Source organism: Caretta caretta, chromosome 12 (assembly GCF_965140235.1).
Source record: "Caretta caretta isolate rCarCar2 chromosome 12, rCarCar1.hap1, whole genome shotgun sequence".
Lineage (NCBI taxonomy): Eukaryota > Metazoa > Chordata > Testudines > Cheloniidae > Caretta > Caretta caretta.
In genome coordinates this window covers 7980741-8008087 of record NC_134217.1, presented here as the reverse complement: position 1 = coordinate 8008087, position 27347 = coordinate 7980741, and the positions used below count along the sequence as shown (strand labels likewise).

Below are 27347 nucleotides of genomic sequence, written 5' to 3'. Positions count from 1 at the left end.
AAGCTGAATACTTTTGCTTTGGTAAAGCCAGTCAGGTGGGAGAACCATCGGTTGGCACTAACCAGAAAAACTTGATTTTTCTGTTATCTACTCTCTGGGAAGAGCTCCATTCAGAGTGAGGGTCTTGTGTTGCTGCTTCTTCTTAATTTGTAGGGAGCTGGCATGTGCTGCTCTTTGATCTCATTGATGGGAAGGGGCTGGGCACAGAAGAAAATGCTTAATGGAACAGACTTACCAATGAATTATGAATGGCGAAAGCCAAGATAAAAATGCATTCAGAATTTCTTTAATCATGTCACACAAACTTCTTTACAGTGTCATGGCAAGCTACATTTCCACCATCTGCTTGATTTTATTCTGCCCCCGCTTCTCAAATACAGAATAAAAAGTGACATTTTAAAACCGAACACATGGCCATTTTTACAAGACTTTGGTGCTGCAAGTCAATGCTTTCGCCTTTAGTCATGGAGAAAAAACAGAACAAAACAAAAACAATCTTCCTACACCAGGAAAATCTTTCTTTCCATAAGAACTTTAAAAGAGAAGGCTTTCTCCTGCATTCTCCCCACCCCGCATCTTGGTTACAATAGCAGTATTTTCCCTCAATGTTTTAGAGTAGAAACCTATCAAACAGGCTCAGTATGCACCTCAGAAATGGAAGAAGCTTTGGGTGAAAGATAATTTTGGTATTATGTGAGGGTACCCAGAAGGTTAATCTTGAGAGGTTAGCTAGGAAGGGTATCCTGGGGGAGAAAGGATGCATCTTTCACCCTCCAGGGCATAGGCTATCTTTCCAAGCTACACTGACATGGAGGGATTTTAGGTTATGGCCCATCAAAGAAACTGTTGCTACGAAAGACCGAGGAGACAATCTTCCCAGTGGAGTTAATAGTGCCTTCGCTATCTGAACTGGACTCGGAATCGCTGCTCCCCGAGTAGGCGCCCAGGCCTGGGAGAATACCAATGCACACAGCTGCTGAGGGACAGTGGACTGCAGAGCCACCCACTGAGCTGCTCCCGAGAGGAACGCACGATGGCATTTCTGAAAGACATTAACAAACCATTACACTCTTCAAAGCGCATGAGACACATGTAGCTTTTAATCAGCGAGCATACCCAGATGCTATACATATGCTATTGCCACTTGAATACCGTACTTCCCCAATACAGCTAAAGTAGCTTTGCTACCCTAAAACTTCCTCCAGGCGGAAGGACTGATGACCTCAGGGATGGGCCGTGGAGCTTTTCAACACTAGTCAGTCCTGTCCTGTGAAGGCAGTATTTCCTTCTAAGACCATCAATTTGATACATTCCATGAACACTAAATGATTCTGCTCTGTATATTTGACAAACTTTGCCATGTAATGACTTGATTGGGAGAAGGACTACTAGAGCAGTGGAATAAAGCAACGTCTCCAACACTTCGCAGCTGGTTAGCTTTTAGAAGGTTGGAAACACAGTTAATTGAACAGATGGAGTTTCAGAATGTGCCTTGGATTGTAGTTCTACAGCTTACTTCCATGCTGGTTGGGGTGTCTAGGTAGTAAAAGCTATTCTCTTGGCAGTAGCAGTCACAACAATTAAGACTGGAATCCAGCTGGATTCAACTTCCTTTTTTCTAGTTGCCCACAACTTTCTCAAACGTATTTGTCTCAGGCTGAAACTTCCTAGGCCCGTCCATTGCCTAGAAGGGGAGTAGTTCTGATTTGGTCAAACCTGCTGATGACCTGAATACAGGAGTCATAGAATCTCAGGGTTAGAAGGGACCTCAGGAGGTCATCTAGTCCAACCCCCTGGCTCAAAGCAGGACCAATCCTGAATTTTTGCCGCAGATCCCAAATGGCCCCCTCAAGGATTGAACTCACAACCCCGGGTTTAGCAGGCCAATGGTCAAACCACTGAGCTAACCCGGTTTGGATGACAAAACTACTTCCCAGCTAGCTCAAGAACAGCTGAAGAAAGACATGTCTAACTTGGCTTCCTTTGTACATCTTGCTAAGATTTGAAAAGCAGGGAAATCAGTCATTTAAAAGTTTAAATTGGACAATGTTAGGCATGAACTTTTGCCCCTTTCCCCCCCAACTCCTCCTTAAGCATATTCCTGCTGTGAGCATCTCTTTCTATGGGTGAGGCCAGTGGAGCCTGTAAGCTCCAAAAAGCAAAGTGTTCACAAGTTCGCATAAGGATTAGTCTGTTAACTGCTTCTCAGCCTACATTCTGCACAGGAAGAGCTGCCAGGTCTAGTAGCCTTTAGCATAGGCCCAGGATCAAGGGACTTTTAAGTCTTGTTGTTCAAACTTGTAAGTTCCAACACCAAACAGATTTGGATTTCCCTTTAAGAAAAACAGAAGCCAAAAGCGAGCAGTAACGAAACACTGAGCACTCAGGGAAGGCGGAGGGATAGCTCAGTGGTTTGAGCATTGGCCTGCTAAACCCAGGGTTGAGAGTTCAATCCTTGAGGGGACCATTTAGGGATGGGGGCAAAAATTGGGGATTGGCCCTGCTTTGAGCAGGGGGTTGGACTAGATGACCTCCTGAGGTCCCTTCCAACCCTGTTATTCTATGAAGGCAATCCCAAGCATTAAGCTATATTCATAAAGTTCACACTGCACATACTTTGTCAGGATATTATTTATTTGGACATGTAATGTGGTTGAATTATCTTAACTCCTGGGATTGCCCAGCTCCTGGAGTAGTTAGAATTTCTGCTACCTCATTTTGCCCCAATGCTACCTTTTGTTGGCAGTTGTGTTTACACAGGCATTACAGATTGTAGAATAGCTAATCTGCTTGTGCGATAGTATTTTATGTAGCTTTATTTAAAAAAAATCTGAAGTGAATGGGAACTAAACTGCTAGGGATCCTTTGTTCATCCCCCTGAAAACTGGAGCTGCTATCCAACTCTGTCCATGGCTTGCCATTTTCCATACAAAAGCAAAATATCCTTTGGCTTTTTGCGGAGAACTCCATGACCCAGACGAATGGCCCTCTACAGTCAAATAGTAGACCTCTGTGGCGGAGCCTTGTCTTAATCATGGTTGCACTGTTTTAAGTTCCTAAATGGCTGCCAAGTTTGTCCTGTCAGGTACCTAAATATCTTTGTTCTAATCTCTGGGAGTTAGGTGCCTAAATATCTCTGAGGCTTTAGGCTTCTGTAGCCGCAATGACCATCTATTGCTTTGCAAAGCACTTGGAAATACTTGGGAGTATGAGAAGCTATGAAAAAAAAATCTATATACAACACAGTCCAATTAGTTTCCATCTTGGAGAAAGATAAGAGCCCTTAGAAATAACATTGGCAAATAAGTTATAGCTCCCAAAATAATAAACCACTCTACATATCGAACTCCAAGGCCAGAACACACCTTGATTCTGGTCATTGTCAGTGTCTAGTTTCAGTCTCTTCACACTGTTACCGCCTTCTGAACTGTAAGAGAAAGTGGAGTCACCTGGTTAGTCAGAAGACAGTCACATGACAGCTGCAAAATCATAAAACTAGATTTGCCTGGAGTGCCTAAGAGAATTCCAGCCAACCACCTTCCTGAGCACTGCCAGGACTAACTGTGCGGCTAGTTGGGAAGGATCACTATTATCCAGACATTCAGCAAACTGCCTACACTGTATTCCCATCCCTTGCCAAGCTAAGTCGTAGAAATCCAGATCTAGGAATCAAAGCCAGGTCTTTTGCATGGGAACACAGCACTAGTCGCAGGGCTGCCCACCTAGCTGAGACTATTAATCTTGAAATATTTAAGAGTTTGTGTGCAAGAAAACCCCCAAATAAGTTTGCATCTCTTTATACTGAGGGACAGCATTCATGTCACCAAGAGAATACAAGCCTGCTTACAAAGGATGGGCTCTTCCTTCAGATCTGTGACTTCTGTACTCCTCCAAATGCTTTTTATTTAGAAACATCATTCCAGTCATCCCTTCACTAGTCAACTAGGTGTTGTGCATCCTCTCCTGTATAGCAGAGCCTGCTATCCCTGAGGGGGGACATACGGTTCCGCTGCCCATGTGCTAAGTGGGAATTGTTCAGCAAGGTTATGTAGCACACCAAAAGTAAATGTGAAGATGCTTCCCCTTCATCTGAAGGGACAGTGAATCATAGAAGGTTAGGGTTGGGAAGGGACCTCAGGAGGTCATCTAGTCCAACTCCCTGCTTGAAGCAGGACCATTCCCCAATTTTTGCCCCAGATCCCTAAATGGCCCCCTCAAGGGTTGAACTCACAACCCTGGATTTAGCAGGCCAATGCTCAAACCACTGAGCTATCCCTCCCCCCAGAAAGCAATTAATGAGTCTGCTCTACACCCTTAGCTAATAGCCAGTTGGCTTTTTAGCTCATGCAGCAGAGGCTAATGCACTAAGCTCCAGAGGTCCCCGGTTCAATCCTGCCCACCAACAACCGGGGGTCTGCTTTAAAGGTCTTAAGCTCTGTTTCTTTGTCTGGTGACAGTGGGTGCTCTCAGGACAGGAGCATCTCATAGATACTAAGGTCAGAAGGGACCATTATGATCATCAAGTCTGACCTCCTGCACAACACAGGCCATGGAATTCCACCCACCCAGTCCTGAGAAAACCTCCTCTCACCTATGTCTGAGCTATTGAAGTCCTCAAATTGTGGTTTAAAGACTTCAAGGAGCAGAGAATCCTCCAGCAAGTGACCCGTGCCCCATATTACAGAGGAAGGCGAAAACCTCCAGGGCCTCTTCCAATCTGCCCTGGTGGAAAATTCCTTCCCGACCCCAAATATGGTGATCAGCTAAACCCTGAGCATATGAGCAAGATTCACCTGCCAGATACTACAGAAAATTCTTTCCTGGGTAACTCAGATCCCACCCCATCTAACATCCCATCACAGGCCATTAGGCCTATTTACCATGAAATCCTCTCCCTGCATCAAAAAGTTAGTCACAGAATAAACCTGCAATAATACATGTCCATTTATTGGCAAGGATAATCTATAATGCCCAGACAGATGTTAAATTGAGGTGTCACTAAATCTCAGCTAGCTTGAAATAGAAGAAAAAGTGACTGACTTCAGAAATGTCTTCATGTCAAGGCACTGACATGTCAATTTTGAAACACTCTTTTCAAATAGATGCCATCTGCAGCCATCAGATGTGTCATCAAGGAACATGCCAGAACCTGCTGCTTAGATGCCAACGGTTAGGGAGAAAAATAGCTCTTTGGATCCTAGCGACCATCCAAGTTTTGTTCCCTTTTAAAAATCAGTCCAGGTGGTACATCAGGGATTGGAAGAGGAGTTTTGAGCTATTCCTGTACTAAATTTACCAAAGCCAGCTTCCTAGATTAGGAGTTACTATTTCACTGGGGATGAAATACTCACCACAAATCAGAAGCATCTGAAGGAATCTCCTATACCTTCAACTAAAACCAGATTCAAACACCAACTTACTTCTAGATGCCAAACAACAACAGTCATCGTTAGCAGATGACTGGTGATTGTCTATGGGAAGTGAGGCTACGTCTGCTGCCATGAGCGGTGTAATCTGCAGCTCATGTAAACACACCTGTGCTAGATTCAGTCTAGATAGCGCGCTACACAATAGCCTTGAGGATGCGGCAGAGCCAGCTAGCCACGTGAAGACATACCCAGGGGGCTTGCACAGCCCACAGTGCCATATCCTCTCTGCTAATTTTAGCAAGCTAGCCAGAGTGGGTGTGTCTAAATGAGCTGCAGGTTACACTTCTGGTTGCACTTCCATAGCCTGAACGCATGGTCATAGTGCAGTTCCTGCTGGACTGTTGTTCCCATTACACGATATTGTAACGGGTAGCTAAAATGGGAGTCTCAAAGAGGCGAAACAGCAAATGGGCCACTGACATAAAACTGCCCTATCCCTTGGGAAGCGAGGGTTTTGCAATACTACTGTCAAGCCAAACTGGTGGAGAAGAGAAGCTTGCACATTACCCTCAGGAGCAGATTGTCACAATGAGTTATCTTCTATAAACCAGAATAAAAACACCAAACAGTCAAAATTATGCAATTAGGTATCAATAAAACAAGCTGACGTGAGATGCAAATCATTTGACTCAATGTGCAGGGGTGGCTTGTTATCTGGGAGCACAGTGGCACCTTTACCTGAGGTGAGTCCCTGATTCTGGGGGGAGGGATAGTTCAGTGGTTTGAACATTAGCCTGCTAAACCCAGGGTTGTGAGTCCAATCCTTGAGGGGGCCATTTAGGGATCTGGGGCAAAAATTGGGGATTGGTCCTGCCCTGAGCAGGGGGTTGGACTAGATGACCTCCTGAGGTCCCTTCCAACCCTGATATTCTATGATTCTAAGTGGCATGAGTAAGATCGAAAATAGGCCATTTTCAGATCCAAATATAGGATTTAATGACACAGACAAGGCTTCAATCATCTCAGACGGTGTCAGTTTGAATCATTATAGTTTCCCCACAGTCTGGGAGACACAAAAACATGCTAGTCCCCCTCTCTTTGCTAAGGTTCACACCTCTGACAACCTCCCAGAGGCAGCTTTTGGCCTGCCTCACTGCATACTGCTAACTCTGTTCCTTTCCTTATGAATTTATAGAGGTGTGAAACTAACCTCCTGTGTTTCACAGCTCCTGCCAACAGCTTTGCCTGAGAGAACTTGTTCTTGTTTTCTACTGATTTCACAGTGAGTTTCTTCTCTGCTTCCTTCTTTGGGTCCGTGCTGACCCCCACTTTGGCGAGAGTGCTGTGAATTAACAGTTAAGGATCAACCGGGATGTGAGAGATGACATTTCCTCTGCATTACATTCAGTCTGGCCTGCTAACGCTGATGGGGGTTCAGTCACAGCTTGAGGGTCTCATAGTCCTGTGCAAGCCTGTTGAATGGCATTTAGCAGGCACCTCATGCCAGCAGCGTGAGAACCTTACTCTTAGGAGCTGTCGTTCCGATGCCAGGCCTGTTCCTGGAGGACTCGCAGGCAGAGTGGGCTGCAGACTATAGTAGCTGATGCATAGTGGGAACTCTCCTCATCAGATACTTCAGGATAGCAAAGAAAGGACTTTGTACCGGACCAACAAGCAGTGCTCTCGGCACCAGAGGAGCTACCCTATAGGCCCGTGTCCTCTCTCGTTTTTAAAAAGTTTGGGAAAGGTGGAGGGTGCAAGGAAGGGAAAAAAGTGCAAGCATAAGATGACACGGGACCACCTGCCACCCCCTGGGCCCAGACACTTTTGTTACAGACCAGCTGTTTCCCAACCCAACTTTTCTGAAGGAGAAAGAATTCATACGTGGGCCAAATTCTGCTCCCCACTTTGCAACCTTGCAGCACCAGAATTCATCCCACTCGGTCTACCATAAAGCAGAACAAATTAGGCTCGCATATCACAAGGCCTTCTTAAAAATTCTCCCCTCCCTTTATGCTGGCCTCATTACTGGTCACGCAGCAGGCTCCTTCCTTCACGGACAGCCTGAAAATTAACCCTGCCAGGCTGGAATGTGGTTGGACTAAGATTCAACCAGACCTTTGAAAGACCAAAAACCTGTAGCGAGGGAATCTTCTTTCTTACAGAGAATTTTGTAGCAGTTTGTCCTCAACATGTGGACAAGGCAGCCAATGATTTGTTTAAATTAGGTTGTAAACTCTTTGGAGTAAGGATTGTGTGTACCTGTGCCTGGTGAGCACCCAGTATAATGGGGACCCTGAACACAATTAAGGCCTCTGAGAACTACTAATGCAAAAGATCGAGGGCCCAGAAGTTCCCTTCCTCAATGAAATACAATCTTATTGGCTGGTCAAGTAAGAGTAGCTTAAATCTGTCTGTGCTCATGTACAAAAACAACTGCCTAATTTCTCTTCTTTATGCTGCTCCCACTGTTAACGAGCAGCATCATTTACCAGTTCCAGCAATGCCCACAGAGGAAATGAGTAGCCTAAAACAGAACATTTGAAAGGTGGGATGCAGGTGCAACCCATAATGAAGCAGACAAATCCGGACAGGCCTCAAAGGCTGGCTTTCTGATGTTAAGCCACACCCAAGAGTCTGCAGAAACACTAACTGGTTCTCATCCTATGGAGAAGTCCAGTTTGACCCCAGATGGGTTGATACAGGACCCATCGGACTACCTCCCCCTATTTCCTTGCTGCTACTTCTGTATTACTCTGGTATTTATGGGGACCTGAAAAATCTTCTGGAAAGTTTTATATTTACACCTACAAAACCAATGTAACCTAAAAGGTTACAAACAAACAAAAAAAAATTACCCTTACCTCCAGTATCAGTTCCTTCTATGACTGCAATTCCCTGAAACAGCTGACAACACAAATGTCTTTTAATTATTTGTGCAACTCAGCTATCAGCTGTTGCAGGGAAGACTCAGGACACAGTAAACTTCAAACTTGGCAGGTCATGCCAGTAAAGTGGCAGCAACTGTGCAAATACTGGTTTAAAGTGTAGTTACACGCATACTTTGGAGACTTTGAACATCTATTTTAAAGCTTTGTTTCAGTCTTTCCAGTTCATGTTTTAACAGGGGTCATTCCTTGTTTGATTCTTCCAGGGACACAGTTATTATCAATAGCCCCGTCGGTCGTGTCTGTGATTTTCTTCCCTACCTCAACAACTAAACAGCCTAATAATTGCAGCTGCTAAGTGGCTTTAAAAAAACAAAACAAAACAAACATTTTTAAAGACATGGAACAATGGTGCCATCCTGTGGCCACTTGCAGTAATAAATGCTCCCTCTCTAGACAGGCAGTACCTCTTTAAAACAGTTTCATGTTGCAACATGTGGTTCTTTTCACTTATGTTAGCAGGGTAGGTTCTTATGGTCATATTTCTGTTGTTCTATTATACTTCAATACTAGGCTAACTAGAGCCATTATGAGCAAGCTGAAGTGTCATTTGTATCAACAGATTCCATGGCTATTACACTTTTGTCAAAGGATGCTATTTTGCAAACACGGCAACCCTACCTCCAAAATGCTCAGCAACTAACCAAACATCCATTTGCAGAGACTGATGTGCTCATTACATCTAAATTAGCTCTATGGGCAGAAGTTCCCATTGCTGGATTCATATTACAAGCAAAGTTACTTTTTCCTCCCATAAAGCTATGTAAAAAATATGTACAGAGCATTGTGTTAATCCTGGATACAAGCATCAAAATTGTTGTCCTACAATATAGTTTAATGCTAGCATTTTGGGAGAGATGACAGGCACGACTTCCTTTTCAGAGAGCTCTAAGATTATATGGATATTTCCTCTCTCATACTTTTCATTTGTCTTATGTAAATAGATAGCAAGCACTCCTTGAAGGATCTCTCTCTCAGTATGTTTGTACGGCGTCTAGCACAATGGGTCTTGATTTGAGTTGGGGCCGCTAAGGCTACTGTAATACAAATTAGTAATGCAAATTTAGAGAGCTAGTGTTTAAAAAACTATTTCTAAGAAGGTTAAAAATAATACAGGCAATTAAAAGTTCTTTATCCGGGAAAAATTGAGTAGTCAGTCACTTCTGCAGTACCGAAGCAGCAATTTTTAATATACACACCCCTACAAGCATCACATACCCTTAAGTTTTGCTTATGTGTTGAACAGAACAGAGCACTAAAATACAGACCTGAATTTTACTTTTAAAAAGTAAGAAATGGTTGAGAATTTTAAAGCAATGTAGGAGATTTAGACACATCTTCCGTTAAAAGTAAGCATCTAAATCCCCTAAAATGCTTTGAAATTCTCAACCATTGTCTGCAGCCAGTAAGCATCCATGATTATCAAGTTGTGAGCTATCAGCCAATGCAATTAGTTATTTCAGAATTTCAATTAGCAATATCCTAGTTTTCCTAATACATTCCTTGAGTAGCCTGCTGCAATCTGCACGCTTTGGGTTAGTACAGCCAGGTAACCCTCAGTTTAAGTCAAGCTTAATTTTAGAGAAACCTAGAACGTTCACAACATACCAAGAGATAGAATTAGTTAAAGCAGCACCCATAACTGGAACCCTTTCCCAACGTTAACCGTGGGCTTTAGGGGTTATGAATTGGCCATTTCAGTTCCCAGTTCATGCAACTTTTTATCTGACAAACTACAACTGGAATACAATTTTTCTTTTAAAATGACTTTCAAGGTCTAAGCATGCTAAATCATTCTGAGACAATTTCACAGGGTGGTGTCACATTTTTCACCTATTATAGTGCATAAATGGAAGGAGAATATTTGATCCACCTCTTGATTTTGGTCTGTGCTGTGGGCTGGTACCTCTACGTAGCTTAAACTGAATGTTATGCTGGGGAAGTCTGATGGAATGACAAAAGCAACATTTTTGATCCACTTCTTTTTAGACTGGAAGGACTTTAGGGCAGGGACAATGGCATCCTACCACATTTTGAGCTCTATAGTCACACAATTACTAATAACCCATTTACATCTCATACTGCAGAAACTAGCCTCAGTTTAAAAATGCATGCCAGCATCTAAAAGTAGTTTAGCTTGAACTTTAAGATGGGCCAGTTTGAGATACTCAATCTGACCCCATGTGGAGGTGGAGCCAGGAAACTGAAATAAGATACTGAACACTGCATTTGCAATTTTCATGCCAAATATAGGGTGAAAGGCTAAAAGTTCTCATTGACAGTATCAATGAGCTTATGACATGGATTCTACAATTTGTAATATATAGCAAGGCCTGTGGATGCAAAAACAGATGATACTTTAAGGCTGTAAAGACTGAGTTCACTGATATCTAAAACTCTGGAAGATACACTGCCCAATAGCTTCAGGGGTCAATTACTATACTGCCCAATAGCTTCAGGGGTCAATTAGCTAACAGAGGGCACATAAGACTCCTTCTAGGCTCGCATGATTCACTATTGGACTTGTTTAACCTGACTAGTGCAGTCAGATCTATGCTGTGGAAGCAGCTGCCATACACATCCCAATATTCAGCACACCCTGAAGCAACAGTGGTAGAAACTAAACATATTCCATGAATGATCAGTCTGAATAAATCTAAGGAAACTTCTACATGCAAATGTGCCCACTATGTCCCACATTAAGTTTTGTAATTTCTAACTGTACTAGCATCATTTACAAAAAGAGCTGGGCCGGACTTGCACATCCTACCAAGTTAGAAGTTGGCGGTTCCTGTCTCATGGATAAGCAATGAATTTCCAATACTATTACCTTAGGACATCTTTATACAAAACCAGTATCAACCTGATTCTCTTCCCAGTTCATTTTCCTGTGGAGTTTGATCCTCCTTGTTCTGCCTCAAGCCCCCTTTACTCCCACTGCTAACTTGCACCGAAGTGTCAGAGTTTGCACATCACCTACTGATTACTTACACATAATGGGCTTGATCATGACCGAACAGAAGGGGAGGAACCATCAGCATCTTGGTAGATGAAAGGAAACAATTCTCTTCTTTCAACCTTAAAGACGGTTGTAATTAGCTCAATGCTTTGCCATATGTGCAAGCCCAGTCTGAGGTCCTGAACTTGTCCCCAGCATGTTGGTCTGGCAAGGGATAGAAACACAGTGGAGCTGACAGGCTTAACCCTCAGGCTGGGAGAGAAAGAGCATCCTAAGTTGCTCTCTAGCACTTCTCCATGAATATAAATATTAAATATTGCAAAAGCAATAGAAAGACAATAGTTCAATAGCTACTTCAAACAGTTTGGCTATTTTAAAGCTGTCAATCTACATCTGAAAAAACAGCTTGGCGAAAAAACAGATCTGCTTTTTAAAATAGGCGAAAGATAAAGCAGAGGCTGCAAAAAGGAAAAGCCCTATCCTTCCTTTATACATCCTCCCTTTCTATCCTTGTATCAGTGTAAAATAGAAGAAGAAGAAAACAGCAATTAGAAGGAAACAGGAACACACAGAAAATTTTTGAAGACATGACCAAAAAAACCCCTGAGATTCTGAGAGATCCAAAATAAGAACAAAACATGAAGAACTTTAGAGGCAACTAATCATATACACTTCTGTGTAGAAAACTACTTTGTAGGGAAAAAGTGTGTGGACATCAAAGTGATTGCTGCAGAACCCAATTGTAGCTCACTATCTTATAACCTTCTACTCAGAACAGTGGCGAGTCATTTCAATGCAAAGGATATTCTGTATTCATTTAGTTCTTTCAGATCATCTTCTCTTCGTTGCTTTTCTATTAGTGCTTGTTGCCGAGAAACCTCATCAAGGAACTTTGTCTCATCTTCATCTAAGCCTCTTACCATATTTTCTGAATAAAGCAAAGCAAAAATTAAAAGCCATTAAAGAAGCTGGTAGAGTGGAGGACTATACAACAGTACTTCGCACTTTCACAATACTTTTCATCCAAGGATTTCAAAGGGCTTTACAAAAGGTAGATAATCATCCACAGATATTTTACAGATAGCATCTATAGCACCACTAAAGCAGAGAGGGGAAGCGATCTACACAAGGTCACTGCTAGGGTAGGAAGTAGTATCCATGGCTACTATCAATCCTCTCTTCTAACCAGTAAATCATGCTGCCAGTTTAAAAAAAAAAAAAAAAAAAGACTGTCTTCTGAAGGGTCTGATATATACTAACCACCCAAGGATCAGCTTGTTTTCCTAACTAATGAGAGACAACAAACTTCTCAGGCTAAAGATTGTCTAATCAGTGGGATTCCAGATTAGTACAGCTGAGCTCCCAAACATCCAAGCATATTCAAATTAAGGGCTTGTCTACATTCAAAATGCTCCAGGTGCACTGCTGTAGGACTTCAGAGTACTACCTATGCCAACGGGAGGGGTTCTCCCATCAGCATAGGTAATCCATCTCCTCAAGAGGTGGTAGTTGGACAAATTCTTCCATCAACCTTGCGCTGTGTACAGGGGAACTTAGGTCAGTTTAATTACATGGCTCAAGGATGTGGATTTTTCACACCCCTGAGCAACGAAGTTGTACTGACCTAAATTTCTAGTGTAGACCAGGCCTCAGAGACATGTTTTGGAACAAAGAAAACATAGCATGGTATTTTACTGAATACATACTTAACCACATTTATAAACATGGTAAAAGCTAAATCAGTCATTTTTAGCTATCAATGTATTTACGCTCTAAATTTCCAGTCTGGTATCCTATCTCCTCTTCCAAGTAGGTTACAGATAGCTTATTAGAAGGTTCTTTTAATCTCTTGTTATGCAAAGGATAATCACGCCATCAAAGCCACACATTTTCAGAGAGCTAATGAAAGACTTAAAGCAAAGTCCGCGGTGTCTGTGGCCAGACCAAAAATTCTAAGAATCATAGAATATCAGGGTTGGAAGGGACCTCAGGAGGTCATCTAGTCCAACCCCCAGCAATCCCCAATTTTTGCCCCAGATCCCTAAATGGCCCCCTCAAGGATTGAACTCCCAACCGTGGGTTTAGCAGGCCAATGCTCAAACCCCTGAGCTATCCCTCCCCCCAAAAAATGACGTTCCCTGCAACTCTTCAGTTACAGCAACTGGCCGAATTTCACTGGTTTTAGCTTCATGAAGGTTTAATTCCTAAAGAGGATTTTTAGGACTCTACATATTTAAGGGCCATATTTTGCCCTCATATAAAAGTCCCATACAACTTCAAAAGGCAGGGCCTGAAAAATCCACTTGCCCTGATCGGTGGCAAGCTTCAGGAAGGGTGGGGCCTAAAAGTAGTCTTTTGTGGAATTTAAGGCTTTAATTTTAGAAGTACCAGTTCTTAAAGTTGTGAAGAATATAGTACCGCTCCCTGAGTCTCCAGACCGATAGTTTCCCATGTGTCTACGACTGCTCAGGGCTTTCCTCAGACGCAACAAGTGTTAAGACACTAGTCAGTTTCACTGGTCCCATTCTGATGACTGCATGAAACGGACCTTCGTTTTACTCATCAGGTGCTCGGTATATAAAGCTATAAGCAGCAGCTGCCAAGGCAGTAGTGGTTGTTCCTAGGTCTTACTGATAACACTCTCCTATGGATCAACTTTTGTCTGGTATGCAAGTCTTCTGGCTTGCAGGTGTTGTATAAACTTTTTAAAGCCCAATCAAGGGCAGCATTTAGCCCCAATATAACTGTCTACCAAAAAAAAATAAAAATTAAAATCACAAACAAGAAAGAATATTTTGTTTTAAAGCTTACCAATGAGCATGTTCAAAAGAATGGGTACTTTCCCTAGCATTATCAATCAACAAAGTATGTATGTTAACAGCACATTCCTTCCTAGTCAGCTTACTCCTGCTGCCCGGTGCAGTGATGCACCTCAGTCCAATATTTAAGCTATATTGATTTTTTTCTGAAATGAAATTGAGCTGTCACAAATACTGCATAATTGGGCAAGAGAAACAAGCTGATTTAGATAGGAGACAGCTACAAGGAGCCTTTCACCCCTAGGTCACTGCTGACAAACGGATAGCTATTTGGTGGCCAATATGAAATGATCTGGTTGTCAGTTCCCAGTAGAACTGTCATTTGTCACAACTGGCATCCTTGATAGCAGTGTCAACAGAGGTACCCAGCGCTGAATCTGAATGGAAACTGAATTCTTCTCTTCCGTGTAAAGACTGTCCCACTGGTATTGGGTTTGAGGGATGTCCATGGGGCAGAATGAGGAAGCTTGCATAGCTGCTGCCCGTACCATATCTGTTCTATGCCTTATACAACTTTCACCAGCACTGCATTCATTCAAGACCCCAGAAAGGAGATTGCTTCCATGCACACAAACACCTCTGCTATCAGCACTGTTCAGAAGGGAAACAGAGTACAACAGTTCAGTAGAGTTGTAGTAAAGTATCTTTCTTTTTAAAAGCACCAGAGTATGGCAATGAGGGGTTGGGGTTTTTCTGGTTGTTTTAAAAGCAGCAAACCCTGCAAAGAAATCTGGTTCTGTGCAATCCTAATAGATTACCTATATGCTGTCATTTACAATAGGACGTTTCCTGAACAATCTGAGAGAAGCAAGAAACTGGCCCTATGTTTATTTGTTCTATCTGCTTCATATATTATATACACAAACATATAAAGTACACTGTGTATTTAAGAAACCACATGTTTGTTTACATTATAACTAGAACTGCTCACATTAAATTAAATTACAGAATTTTGTTAGATTTCATTGGGTAATGCAATGGCCCAATTTTCATTTTCTAGGTTTTCCCATAGATTTTTAAAATGTTTTTAAAACAAGCATTAACTAGATTTGAAGAAAAATCCCACCATGTGACTCTGCCAACCAATCAAAATTGACAATGCAGAAAAATGAAAACCCCAAACGTCTTTTTGAAGGACAGGCTACATTTTCTTGTTAAGATTTCTGTTCAAGATTTTATTTAAATGGAAAGTGGTTTTGTTTTTTGTTTTTTTTTTAAAAAACACTTGTTAAAATTTGCTGTTTTCAGAAGATGGCCAAATTTTGATCGATCTGTTTGTTTCAAAAATGTTCAAACCTGCTCATTATATCTAAGAATGAGTCAACATATCTGTATCACTCTTAGGGCCAAATTCTGCCCTCTTATGTACACACAATTCCTATGAAGTCAATACAAGTTGGGCACACATATGGTGGAATTTGTGCCTTAATGTTACACATTTTCCCCCCTCTACCCCACAATCTGTGTCAGGCCAACAGTCCCCCATACGGAGGTAAACTGGTCATAACTCTCTGGAGCCACCAACACTGATTTTAAACTAATCAAGCCTTCCCATACTTCCCCCTAAAAAGCAATTTCATTATGGACATGATCCTAACAATCCCTAGAGATCAATTACGCTATTCATGGCAGTGAGCACTATGCATGGCAGGTTTTGGTCTAACACAGCACTGTAACACTATGCATCTATTAAGGATGGAAAAAGAAGAATTGCATTTGATGTGGCAACAGCAGGGTAGAGATTTAGGCAGAATGTAATTACCCAAACTTGAGTTTGGCCAAAGCCTGACCCTTGCAAAGTACCATATGCTCTTTAAAGCACCACAAGCGGTCAGGGCCTCTGTTTTAAGTGTCTTCACTCTGGAGCACTGGTTCAAAAGAACAATCTAGAACTGACTCAGACATCATTCCTGTAGCACCTGACTTCAAGGTCTCTTACCCAACTTCTCACTTTTCCTTAGAAGAAGATCACTCCCCCAAAGGTGGTACCCAAAAGTAGAGCAGGGAACAATTTGTTCTCTAGTAATCATTATCCTTTTTCCATATTCACAGACAATTGGCATAGACACAGATGGAGATGACAACTTGATGTGTGAAATGCAGTGTTTCTCTAACGACAAAAACTCAGTAATCACCATGACAATTTTTGGTGAAAATTCAAAATTAAAATCTCTGCCTCGAAGTACCTACTCCTTGTACATTGGCTTTATTTAAAAAAAAAAAAAAGCGCGGATTCACGACTCAAAACTATTGAGGAGAGTGTGTACATAACTGTTAGATTGGAAAGAAATGGTCTGTTGGAAACTTTAAATCTTTTCCTTAATTCACACTAATGAGTGGGGGGAAGTGGTCTTATGTTTAAAGCACAGGATGGGGAGTCAGGAAAACTGGGTTCCATTTCTAGCTCCACTACTAATTCCAACATCCTTCAGCCTCAGCTTCTTGATCTGCATGATCGAATTCCATACTTCACAGGAATGTGAGTTTTGATGGACATTTTTAAGTAACTTTTAATTCCTTATACGCAAAACTCTCTCTTTATGCAAATAATTACTATACATATTTTATGATGACAGCAGCGGTACGATCCCCCCATTCAATTATTTTCCAAGGAAATTTCAGAGTGACCATGATGTAACAAACCAGTGCTTTGAAAAAAAGACAAATAAGGCATCCGACAGGAAAGAGCTATCCATCTGGCCAGGTATCTCAAAGTTACCAAAGATGGGGCACTTCTCTGGGCTTCAGCTCAGAACAACAACTTGCTGGTGCTTACTGAATTTAAACTGCTCCTCAAACTCCTGCTGTTTCTTGTCTTTCTGTTCCTGGAGTCTTTCATATAGTGACCGTGGGTCATACACCTCCTCTGGGCATTCTGAGAGACGGGAAGACAGCAAGAGACACGAACATACCTTAGACTATTTCTTTTTTATTATTTTTTAACAAGCAAGCATGGCTTTTAATCTCCCCCCACTTAAAGCTTTTAAATATTCTCACAAGCACAGCGGCTGGTTCCTTTGATTTTTGTAGAGACAGTTAAATATTCTTTGGCTCTCTTTCCTGCAATTACCAAACTATATCCTAGTACCTTCTGGGTCCTCGGGTTTTCGAACCTTCTCCCATTCTTCCTGTCTTCTCTTCCGCCGCTCATCTAGCTCCGATTCAGACACAAATCTTTTGTTAATTACATGGTCAGCAGTGCCATCTCCTCCATCCATCGTGGAGCAGCCTGTCCAAAAAATATACATGGAAGAGAATACTGATACTCTTACTGATACAGATTCCAGTTTCAGTTGCACAAGGAATACTAGAAATAGAACGTTGCACTTATGAGCAATACAGATCCTTCAAGATACATCGGGTAGAGGAGATAAGAGTCTGACCCCACAAGCTGAAAAACATAACATTAAATATCAACTCAACATAAAAATGAACACAATTCACCTTGATTGCAAAGCACCACTTGTAGGACATCTTTAGTAAGAGCTAGAGATCTATCAGAGTCCATCACAGAACCCAACTCAGAAACAGCAGATAGATACTAAACAGATACTATACTTGCTCTTGGTCAAAAGGCTCAGAAGAGGGGTACATTTTGCATGTAGCAACAAAATTGAAACGTGAGGGATTAAATAAACTTGTTAAAACAAACCTGTTTGTAGAGAACCTCAAAAACATTTAAGTAAGATACAGAAACATTTGCCTATTACAGGTAGGCAAGGCTGTCCAACACTGCCCGTTATAAACCCTACTTCTAGTTGCTTATAAAGCTTTGTCACGCTTCAACCGTTTGGGCTGAAATTTTCCATGGCAAGTGTCTGTCTCGTGTGAATTTTTTTTTTTTTTTTTTGAAAGTTTCAGCCAAAATGGTTCATCTGTTTCCAAGGATGAGGTGATTTGATAATGTTTTTTTCAGTTTGATTTTCCCTTCCTAAATCTAGGAAACTGCACACCAAAACCTGCGTTGAAAGAACGTTAAGGTTGCTATTGTCAAGCACTCAAAAGTTAGGAAATGCCACAATTAAGATTGCCTGTGGGTTAACAACACTGCAGACAGGAGTTTAAAGTACATTTTACAAAAAGACATTTTAAAATGTCAAACTATTATTTCTGTTCATATTCAGGGTTTTAAAATCCATTTATGGGAAGAAAAAAAAAAGTTTTGGACCAAAGATAACCTTGCTAACCCAGACCCTACAACTGACACTTGAAAGTAGTCTCTTCCTACTTCTCAGCAAAAATTTAATAGCAATAGACAACACTGAAATGAGGCTGCCTACTACTCAAACATCATTTACTCTACAAAAATACTGTTCAGAACATTATGAATGTAACAACAAATGAATGAAAGCTGTCAAAGAAATTAAGTCTATTTTATAGTGCATTATATATGCTCTTTGTTCATGTCTTACTAAATCTTGTACTTTAACAAGTAATTCGCAATCTGATTTCCTACTCATTAGCACTAATTGAGGTTCTACTATAGTTATCAGTGCCACTGTAAGACTGATGTCTGTAAGGAATTTCCTGTAATTAGGACTTAGTTGGTTTCATTTTGAAAAGAGGCTTCCCCAGTGACCCGCAGCAGTATTCAGTGACAAGGGACAGACACCTCCCTTTCCCCCCCACACACCTCCAGTCTTCATACACACGAAAGTCACAATGCTTGGCCATCATGAAGGTGAAGCAAGTGACATGCTTTACAAGTGTGAGTGATCCTCCTCTAAGAGAATTAACTAACTTGACACCTAAAGTCCTACTCCCAGTTCAAACCCATGTAATCAATATATTACAAGCCTCGAAGTTCAAGATTTATTCTGCCAATATAAAGTTATGCCTCTAATCCAGATATTTATAGCTCTGTATTCTAGAATGATACATAAAATTGATGCAAGTGTAAGATTGTTCATAGAATAAATCTGTTGCTATTACTTAGATCATGCCAGCAACATGCTGGGTTTAACCTCTGTGCCTCAATCTCCCCATCTGTAAAATTGATATAGTCATGCTTTTCCTCCTTTCTAACATACTTAAGTATCGACAGACACAAGCCACCATGTCAGTGCTAAGTATTCTCCATTTGGAGCCCAATCCTGCTTGCATTTAAACCCCTGGAAACAGGACTGAGCCCTCCTGAGTTCCTTTGCGGAGAAGTCAGCCTTTCAAGATTATAGGAAGGATCAGTTTAATACACCCTTCTGCTATCACTATGGTTTCAGTCTTTTGAAGAGCCGAGCCCGATAACTCCTGCTGATGTTGATGGCAGTTGTCGATTTATTTATTATTTGTATTATACCAGCAAACAGAGGCCACAGCAGAAATCCAGCGCCAATGTGTTAGGTGCTGTACAAACAAATGGTAAAAGGTAGTCCCTGCCCTAAAGAATTTACAATCTAGATAGACAAGACAAACAAAGGCTCATCATCCCCATATTTCAAATGGCAACATGAGGCACAGAGAGATTAAGTAAGCATTTAAGAGAAACTGCTGATTTGGGGTATCGCATTTTTGGGTATACGACTAAAGATAGCTTAAAATAGGCCTGATTTTCAGAAAAGGCTGAGCATATGCCTTCTGAAAATAAGGCTCTTTTAAGCTGTCTCAAGATGGGCACACAAAAATTACAAGTCACAAAGGAAAGTTTAAGCTTAAATAAGTTGCCCAAAGACACACAGGAAACCAGTAAGGGGGATTGGAAGTTGAACCTATGTCCCACGGGTCTGAGTCCAGGGCCTCAACCATAGGAGCATCTTTCCTTCCCTCCTACGTGAACGCCACTAGCCATCACCTTCAGCCCACAACCAAAACCTCTCCAACGCATCATCAAGGATCTACAACCTATCCTGAAGGACGACCCATCACTCTCACAGATCTTGGGAGACAGGACAGTCCTTGCTTACAGACGCAAATACTCACCAGCAACCACACACCACACAACAGAACCACTAACCCAGGAACCTATCCTTGCAACAAAGCCCGTTGCCAACTGTGTCCACATATCTATTCAGGGGACACCATCACAGGGCCTAATCACATCAGCCACACTATCAGAGGCTCGTTCACCTGCACATCTACCAATGTGATATATGCCATCATGTGCCAGCAATGCCCCTCTGCCATGTACATTGGTCAAACTGGACAGTCTCTACGTAAAAGAATAAATGGACACAAATCAGACGTCAAGAATTATAACATTCAAAAACCAGTCGGAGAATACTTCAATCTCTTTGCTCACTCGATTACAGACCTAAAAGTGGCAATTCTTCAACAAAAAAACTCCAATGAGAGACTGCTGAATTGGAATTAATTTGCAAACTGGATACAATTAACTTAGGCTTGAATAGAGACTGGGAGTGGATGGGTCATTACACAAAGTAAAACTATTTCCCCATGTTTATTCCCCCCCCCCCCCCAGTTGTTCCTCAGACTTTCTTGTCAACTGCTAGAAATGGCCCACCTTTATTATCACTACAAAAGGTTTTCCCACCCCCACTCTCCTGCTGGTATTAGCTCATCTTAAGTGATCACTCTTGTCACAGTGTGTATGGTAACACCCCTTGTTTCATGTTCTCTGTGTATACTAATCTTCCCACTGTATTTTCCACTGTATGCATCCGATGAAGAGAGCTGTAGCTCACAAAAGCTTATGCTCCAATAAATTGGTTAGTCTCTAAGCTGCCACAAGTCCTCCTTTTCTTTTTGCGAATACAGACTAACACGGCTGCTACTCTGAAACCATTCTTTTTATGACATCTGTCCCATCTCATAAACACCTTTTGGAAAGGGATGAAAGGTTCAGATATGTTGGTGATGGTAGGGCATATAAGAACATAGATAGGGTGAAGGGGGAGAGACTCAGGCTACGCCTACATTTACAGCCGTGTGTAGAGTACAGACACTGCACGCCCAGCTGGCATGGGTATAAACAGCAGTATAGATGGTGAGACACTATTTAGACAAGCAGAGCAGAGTTCCCTACACATCTGAACCGCCAGCGTATAGACCTTACACAGTTCTCCACGTGCCCAAGCAATGCCCCTCACCCCTTTGCTGCTATTTTCAGCAGTGCACTGTCCCGCTGCCAGAGTCTGTCATTGTGGTGTGTAACTACACACTGCAGTGACAAGAGTTGAGGTGCAGACTGCCTTTCACTGCCACATGCAGCTATATGCCATGCGTTACTCTATATGCTACTGTACGTGTAGACACAGGCCTGGAAAGGGTCCAGCAATTTCATTAGGACTACAGTCTTTTGCATGCAGAATTGTCCGATCTAAGCTCACCACAATCCTAACAGAATCAGTACACTCAGAGGATCCCTCTACTTGAGGGAAATGATCTATGTACAACAGTTATCAAAAACAGGTTCTCCCCTCAACTGGTGCCACAGCTTAACTGTGACTTTATAGAGGACAAAAGTGTTTTCAGCATCATTATGGAAAGCATGATGAAAACATGCTCCTGGTAGCCACATCCTGGAGCACAAAGATGAAACTGCAAAATGCCATTTCAAAATGAAAAATTGGATCATTTTCGATGTTACTTCCATTTTTCAGCAAGATAAGTCGGCATTTTTACCATCAGAATGGCTGGGTATTTAGATGTCAACTTATAATGAGGTTCACTCTTTCCCCTCGCTCTCAAAAACCAGTGGAAATACAATTAACCTGCATTTGTAATGCTGATGATGAAAGGCTGCTTTTTACTTCTATTTCTTGCTACTTAGTGGCCTGTGTATACTCAGCAGTTCTGAACAGCCAGGAATGTGTACTAGTTTCTCTGCTTCCTCCTGTAAAGCAACGTACTGAGAGGCTCACTCAGTGATGTCAATGGATGAGCTGCTGAACAACAAGTAAAGGAGATTCTTATGACAGGGCTGATGCTTACTGATGGTTACTATTAACTCTTCAGAACAAACAGCTTTCAGAGATTTTTTTCCTCACCACTGAATCCAAAGTATTTCCTCCACTTGGTTAAAAAGGAACTGTAGTCACAAAATTTACTCTGGCCCAAGGCATCCCCACTGCTCTGTAAGCAGAGGGGACTCTTATCTGGCAAGGACAGCACCAAGTTGGGTGCCATCATTCCTCTTTAACTCTTCAGAAGTCCCGCCAGGGTGTACAGTAGGGATCTACTTCTGAGGTAGTGGGGGGTCCTACCCATTCTCTACGGCATTCTCTCTGCACTCTCAACACCAGAAATGGGACATACTTTACTGGTGAGATCGCATTTGGTAACAAGAGATGAAAAGCAGGTACGAGAAATAAGTGAAGATTTAGCGTCTCTCCAGCTACCACACTTTAAACAATTTAAAGATTCTTTTAGTTCTAATTACCTCCCTCACAACTTTCCCATATAAACAGTATATCAACTTCTAAACCCTTTTCTTTTCTAAACCTTTCAACAGATCTGAAACCTATAAGGTTTTTTAGAAATGCCTAGTTAAAAAACTTTATTTTAACCCTCCCACACACAATTTCTTCAAGATTTAGAGCATTGTCAGGGGGATTTCTTGGACCTTACCTATTGATGTGGATTGTTGATATGGAATATATTTAAGGAACAGACCTACCTCATGCTCCCCATTTAGCGTTCGACTGACAGCATAAAACAAAGCCATCAGTAATGAAGAGATAAGAGAACTGCTCTTCAAAAACCTTGTAAATATATACACTAGGAAAAAAGTCTCTAATAGTCCCTCACCATCCCATGGCTGGGTTTATTTTATACTCTCAGTCTGACTGGCATGCTTGATTGTTAAGCATCTAACATCATTCACAATGCTTACATCAGAACAGAAAAGATCTGCAAGACTTGGAGTCTAAACCTTGCACACTCAAGGCTCCTATTAAGTAGAAAAGTTAAGCACATGCATAAACATCTTCAGGATCAGGACTCGGTCTGCAGGAATTGACAGCGAAGGGCTCCCCACTGGCTACAGGATTTAATAACTTCCAAAAGATGAAGTTTTAAATATCATAATACTACACTGTAAAATTCTGAAGCAAAAAAAGAAAAACAAGTTGAAAAAAGAAAAAAACAGATCAAAATGTGTCTGTTTAGGACAGCAGTCTAAATCCACCTCCCTCCCCCAGTATAAATTTTGTTCGTATCTTATGGGTGGATTGAAAATTAAAAGCATCAGGGATTAGTCAATGGCAGTATGAGCTGCAAATTTCCATCCTTCAGCGCATCTTGATAGAAACCTATGACATGGCATATGTCATCTCAGATAGTGGCTAATACCAGATGTTTCAGAGACAGGTGCAAAAAACCATTGGGAAAGCTTCTTCCTGATTGGTTTATGCCCTGACGCATGAGTTTCTCACTTCCAAACTCTTTGGTTTTTTGTTTTTGTTTTAAAAATCATTATTAATGTAACAACTATACCAAAGTCCATTTTTTTAACTCTGCTAAGCTGTTGGCCTCAGTGATATACTGAGGGAATGTGTTCCATAGGCTGAAAACAGTTCCTTGTATTCATTTTAAATTTTCAACCTTTGTTTCGCTGAATGTCATTTGTTCTTGTTTTGTGAGAGGATAAACAAAAGTTATTTTTATTTTTAACTCATGATGAATAAATTGAGACATATGATGTGTCAGAGAAAGTCTGGCAAGATTTTCAAAGCTGGTTGCTGTTACTAAGCCTTTTAGTTTTAGCCCAGTTTACTTAGCTAATAACTATTCTGATGTAACGAAACTGACATTGTGATTCCAAGGCAGACACCAGTTTGATTTCCAGCTACTCAGTTAAATGTGAACTTTGTAAAGAGAATCCCAAACTAGGGAAATTTTAAAAATCTCTCCCATGGTTGATAATACTGGTTCAGCGGGTGTATGAAATGCTGGGAGAGCCTTAGTGTGGAAAGCCTGATGGGTGTCACCACCATTTTCATCATCATGCTACCCAAACCTGATAGGTGTGAGTGCTAAAAACAGCATCAGGCGCTTAAAATAGGGCTCCTAAGATTACAAAACACTGGTATTTGTATCCATGGGACATTTTTCAAGGATTTCCATAGTGCAGACAGGGCTAGCTTGTTCAAAACTAACTTACATATGGTCATCACTAGCTTTCTCATCTCAATCACAAAAGAAAAATAATTAGAACCAATACTTTGTTCTGATACAGCACCTTTCATCTGATGATCTCAGAGCAATTTAACAACAATAAAGGGACACCTTCAATTTGAAATCTTATCAATTTATGAAAAGGTGAGACATACTTCCCTGTGCCAGATTGCGCACTCTGAATCACATTTGCCTATTTTTTCCTTGAAAAACCAAACAAACCACCCATTTCTCCGCACTGTTTCCATGTAAAAGATCCACATAAATAGGAAACACTGAATGACAACAGAGTCAACCAGTGAAAGTATCCTCCCATGTAGTGTTATCAAAGATTCCAAAAGAAAAAAAAACTTTTTAAAAAAGTCAATTATAGTGTTTTGGGGGTGTTATTTGTAACAAGAGATAACATGCTCAAGTCCACACAACAAATTGAAGGCAGAGCTTGACACTGAACTGTGGAGTACTACTCCAAACCCTTGACTATCTTTCCTTCATAATGTGACTTATTTCATCAAGGTACTGACTTTCAACTGATTGCACAGTCAAGCAGATAGGGCCGAAGGCATCAACTTCTGCAGAATTTAAGTATTCGTTTAAAAGAGTTTCTAGCCCTTGCATAAAGAAAGCCTTCCAAATGTGAACTGAATGCAACCCAAAAAAAGCGTTCTCTTCCCCAGTTTGCAGGCAGACAGCTTAAGAATCTCTGAAGCTTCTCAGACCTTTTCCCAAGTTCCAGTGCAAGTAAAATGACTAGACTTTGATTACAAAAAAAAACAAACAAAAAACGAGGAGTACTTGTGGCACCTTAGAGACTAACAAATTTATCTGGCCATAAGCTTTCGTGGACTAAAACCCACTTGCCCCAATAAATTTGTTAGTCTCTAAGGTGCCACAAGTACTCCTCGGTTTTTTTTGCCGATACAGACTAACACGGCTACCACTCTGAAACCTGTAGACTTTGATAAGTATTTCTGTTTCCTTTCAGAACCATTTGGGCAGCACTGAAACCTACAAGAATCGCATCCATTTCACTCTATAGGTATTAGGAAAAGCTATGAGTAGCAGAGGACGCATTTTGCTGAAGCCCCAAAGAACTTTATCAGCTTAAAGCTATTATATATCCAAACTGTCAGTGGTTGAGTTCCTACAGCATTCTACCACCATACTTCCAAGGGTGCTTTGTTTTTGTATGCAGGCAGGAAGAGCTCTCAGATCACAGGAATCTTACATATAAACACTATCTCCTCACAAGACCACAGTCGTCAGAGGACCAAATACTCAGACTTTAAGGTCAAAAGGGACCATCCTGATCATCTAGTCTGACTTTCTGCACATTGTAGGCCACAGAACCTTGACTACCCACTCAGTCCTGTAATAGATGCATAACCTCTGGCTGAATTACTGAAGGAATCACCTCTGCAGGGACGTACTACTAATTTTGTCTTCATGCTAGCTCTGTTTATCAGCAATCTAGAGAAGAAACGATCAGTTGTGACTATGGTACATTGCTGTATGATTAGTTATGAACTACATACACTAAATTTAAAGGTTTTTCCATCTAGATTACTAAAGAAAAAGCATGCAGAATGAAACACTTTCTGACTGAAATGCAACACCTCTTCTCTTCAAAGTGCCCTTAACTCTATAGAGCACAGCTTAATGGGTACCAGTCTAGGAACAACACCTGAAACAGGCTACTGCTATCATGGGGCAACTTGAGGAAGAAAGGTAGATGTATTTACAGAACTCCACTTGTGACAGCTCTTGGTGGCTTCAGGAACCATTACTTTTTTTTCTTGGAGGCTGCCATCAGATGCTGCAGAATGAACACTTTCATTTTTTTTTAAATGTAATCCTATAGTCCTCATCATTACTTCCATTGCTAGCTTTCTGGAGTAGCGACAGCATATCCACTATACGTGTGTCTAGTACCTAGTACAATAAATGCATAATCATCAACCTCTAGCTGCTAATGTAACACAAACAAGTAATAGTCAACCTCACAGAAAACCTTCAAAATATCCTCAAGTGTATCAAAGTGACATCTGCCCAAGCCTGAAGTGGCCTGATATCTGAAAAAGCTGTGAACTGTCCAGCTTATCTCAAAGTGGGGTTAATGCTGAAGCCCAGCAATGCTCATTTAAACATCAACTTTCCATTGTAGATCAGTGAGCCCAAGAAAAGAGGAGGATATTAGAAAGAACTGCACCACCTACAACAAGAGGCATCTCTTCTTGACTAGCCATACTGTGCCCTGTAACAACACCTTTACCTAGCTCGCCCGCTATTGAATCCAAAGGGGAGCTGGATTCCAAGGCAGAGTGGCTCAGCTAGGGAGATACAAGCTAACCCACATCACCACACAAGAATCTGTAACCTTATTCTCACCACCCCCTACCTGTATCCCCACATTACAGCCACCTGCCCCCAGCCCTAACCCATCCCCCCCAGCCTCCCCCAAACCCCCCTCAGCCCTAACCCCCCCAGCCTAACCCATCCCCCTAACCTCCCAGCAACCCGATCGCCCTCCCGCCAGCCCTAACCCATCCCCCCCTCAGCCCTAACCCATCCCCCCAGCCTGCCCCAAACCCCCCCAGCCCTAACCCATCCCCTCAACCCCCCCAGTCCTAACCCATCCCCCCAGCCTCCCCCAAACCCCCCAGCCCTAACCCATCACCCCCCAGCCTCCCCAGCCCTAACCCATCACCCCAGCCTCAGCCCTAACCCATCCCCCCAGCCTCCCAGCAACCCTTTTGTTCTCCTCCGATCGCCCTCCCCCCCAGCCCTAACCCATCCCCCCAGCAACCCGGCCTCGCCATACCCCCAGCAGCCCGCCCTCGCCATACCCCCAGCAGCCTGGCCTCGTCCCCTCCGCGCATCCGCCTCCCAGGAGCCAGTTCGCCCTCAGCCCCTCCCCCAAGGCTGCCCTCACCTCACCCCCCGCTCCCCACCCACCTTTCTCCCGGCCGGGCCCCTCAACAGAGCAGGGCCTCTACAGCGATGCGCACACCATACCCCACTGCAGCCACCATTGACCCCGCGGGGCCTCGGTCAGCTAGGAGCCACACCCCCTTTCCGCCCCAACCAGCCAATCACTTGCCTCCTTCCTCTCACACGGCCACTACTAGCCAACCCCGACTCTCGTCTTTCTGGGCCGTCCCAACAACACGGCGACGGTTGG

General features: G+C 42.2%; 1 protein-coding gene across 4 annotated transcripts; it reads right to left on the bottom strand.

The window, feature by feature from the left end:
• Nucleotides 1–270: 270 nt before the first annotated feature.
• On the bottom strand, nucleotides 271–27262 carry PSME3IP1 (proteasome activator subunit 3 interacting protein 1). 4 transcript variants are annotated; one of them, XM_048816625.2, is made up of 7 exons: nucleotides 27122–27261; nucleotides 17184–17324; nucleotides 16872–16970; nucleotides 12078–12204; nucleotides 6580–6708; nucleotides 3366–3427; nucleotides 271–1042 (listed from the first exon to the last, which is right to left on the bottom strand). In XM_048816625.2, the coding sequence occupies exons 2-7, from the start codon at nucleotides 17311–17313 to the stop codon at nucleotides 825–827; spliced, it is 765 nt and encodes a 254-aa protein (XP_048672582.1). In that variant the 5' UTR covers nucleotides 17314–17324; nucleotides 27122–27261; the 3' UTR covers nucleotides 271–824. The 4 variants fall into 4 exon arrangements, with proteins under 4 accessions (XP_048672582.1, XP_074974433.1, XP_048672583.1 ...); XM_075118332.1 differs by having other exon boundaries at nucleotides 27182–27205; XM_048816626.2 differs by lacking the exon at nucleotides 16872–16970 and having other exon boundaries at nucleotides 27122–27262.
• Nucleotides 27263–27347: the final 85 nt, after the last annotated feature.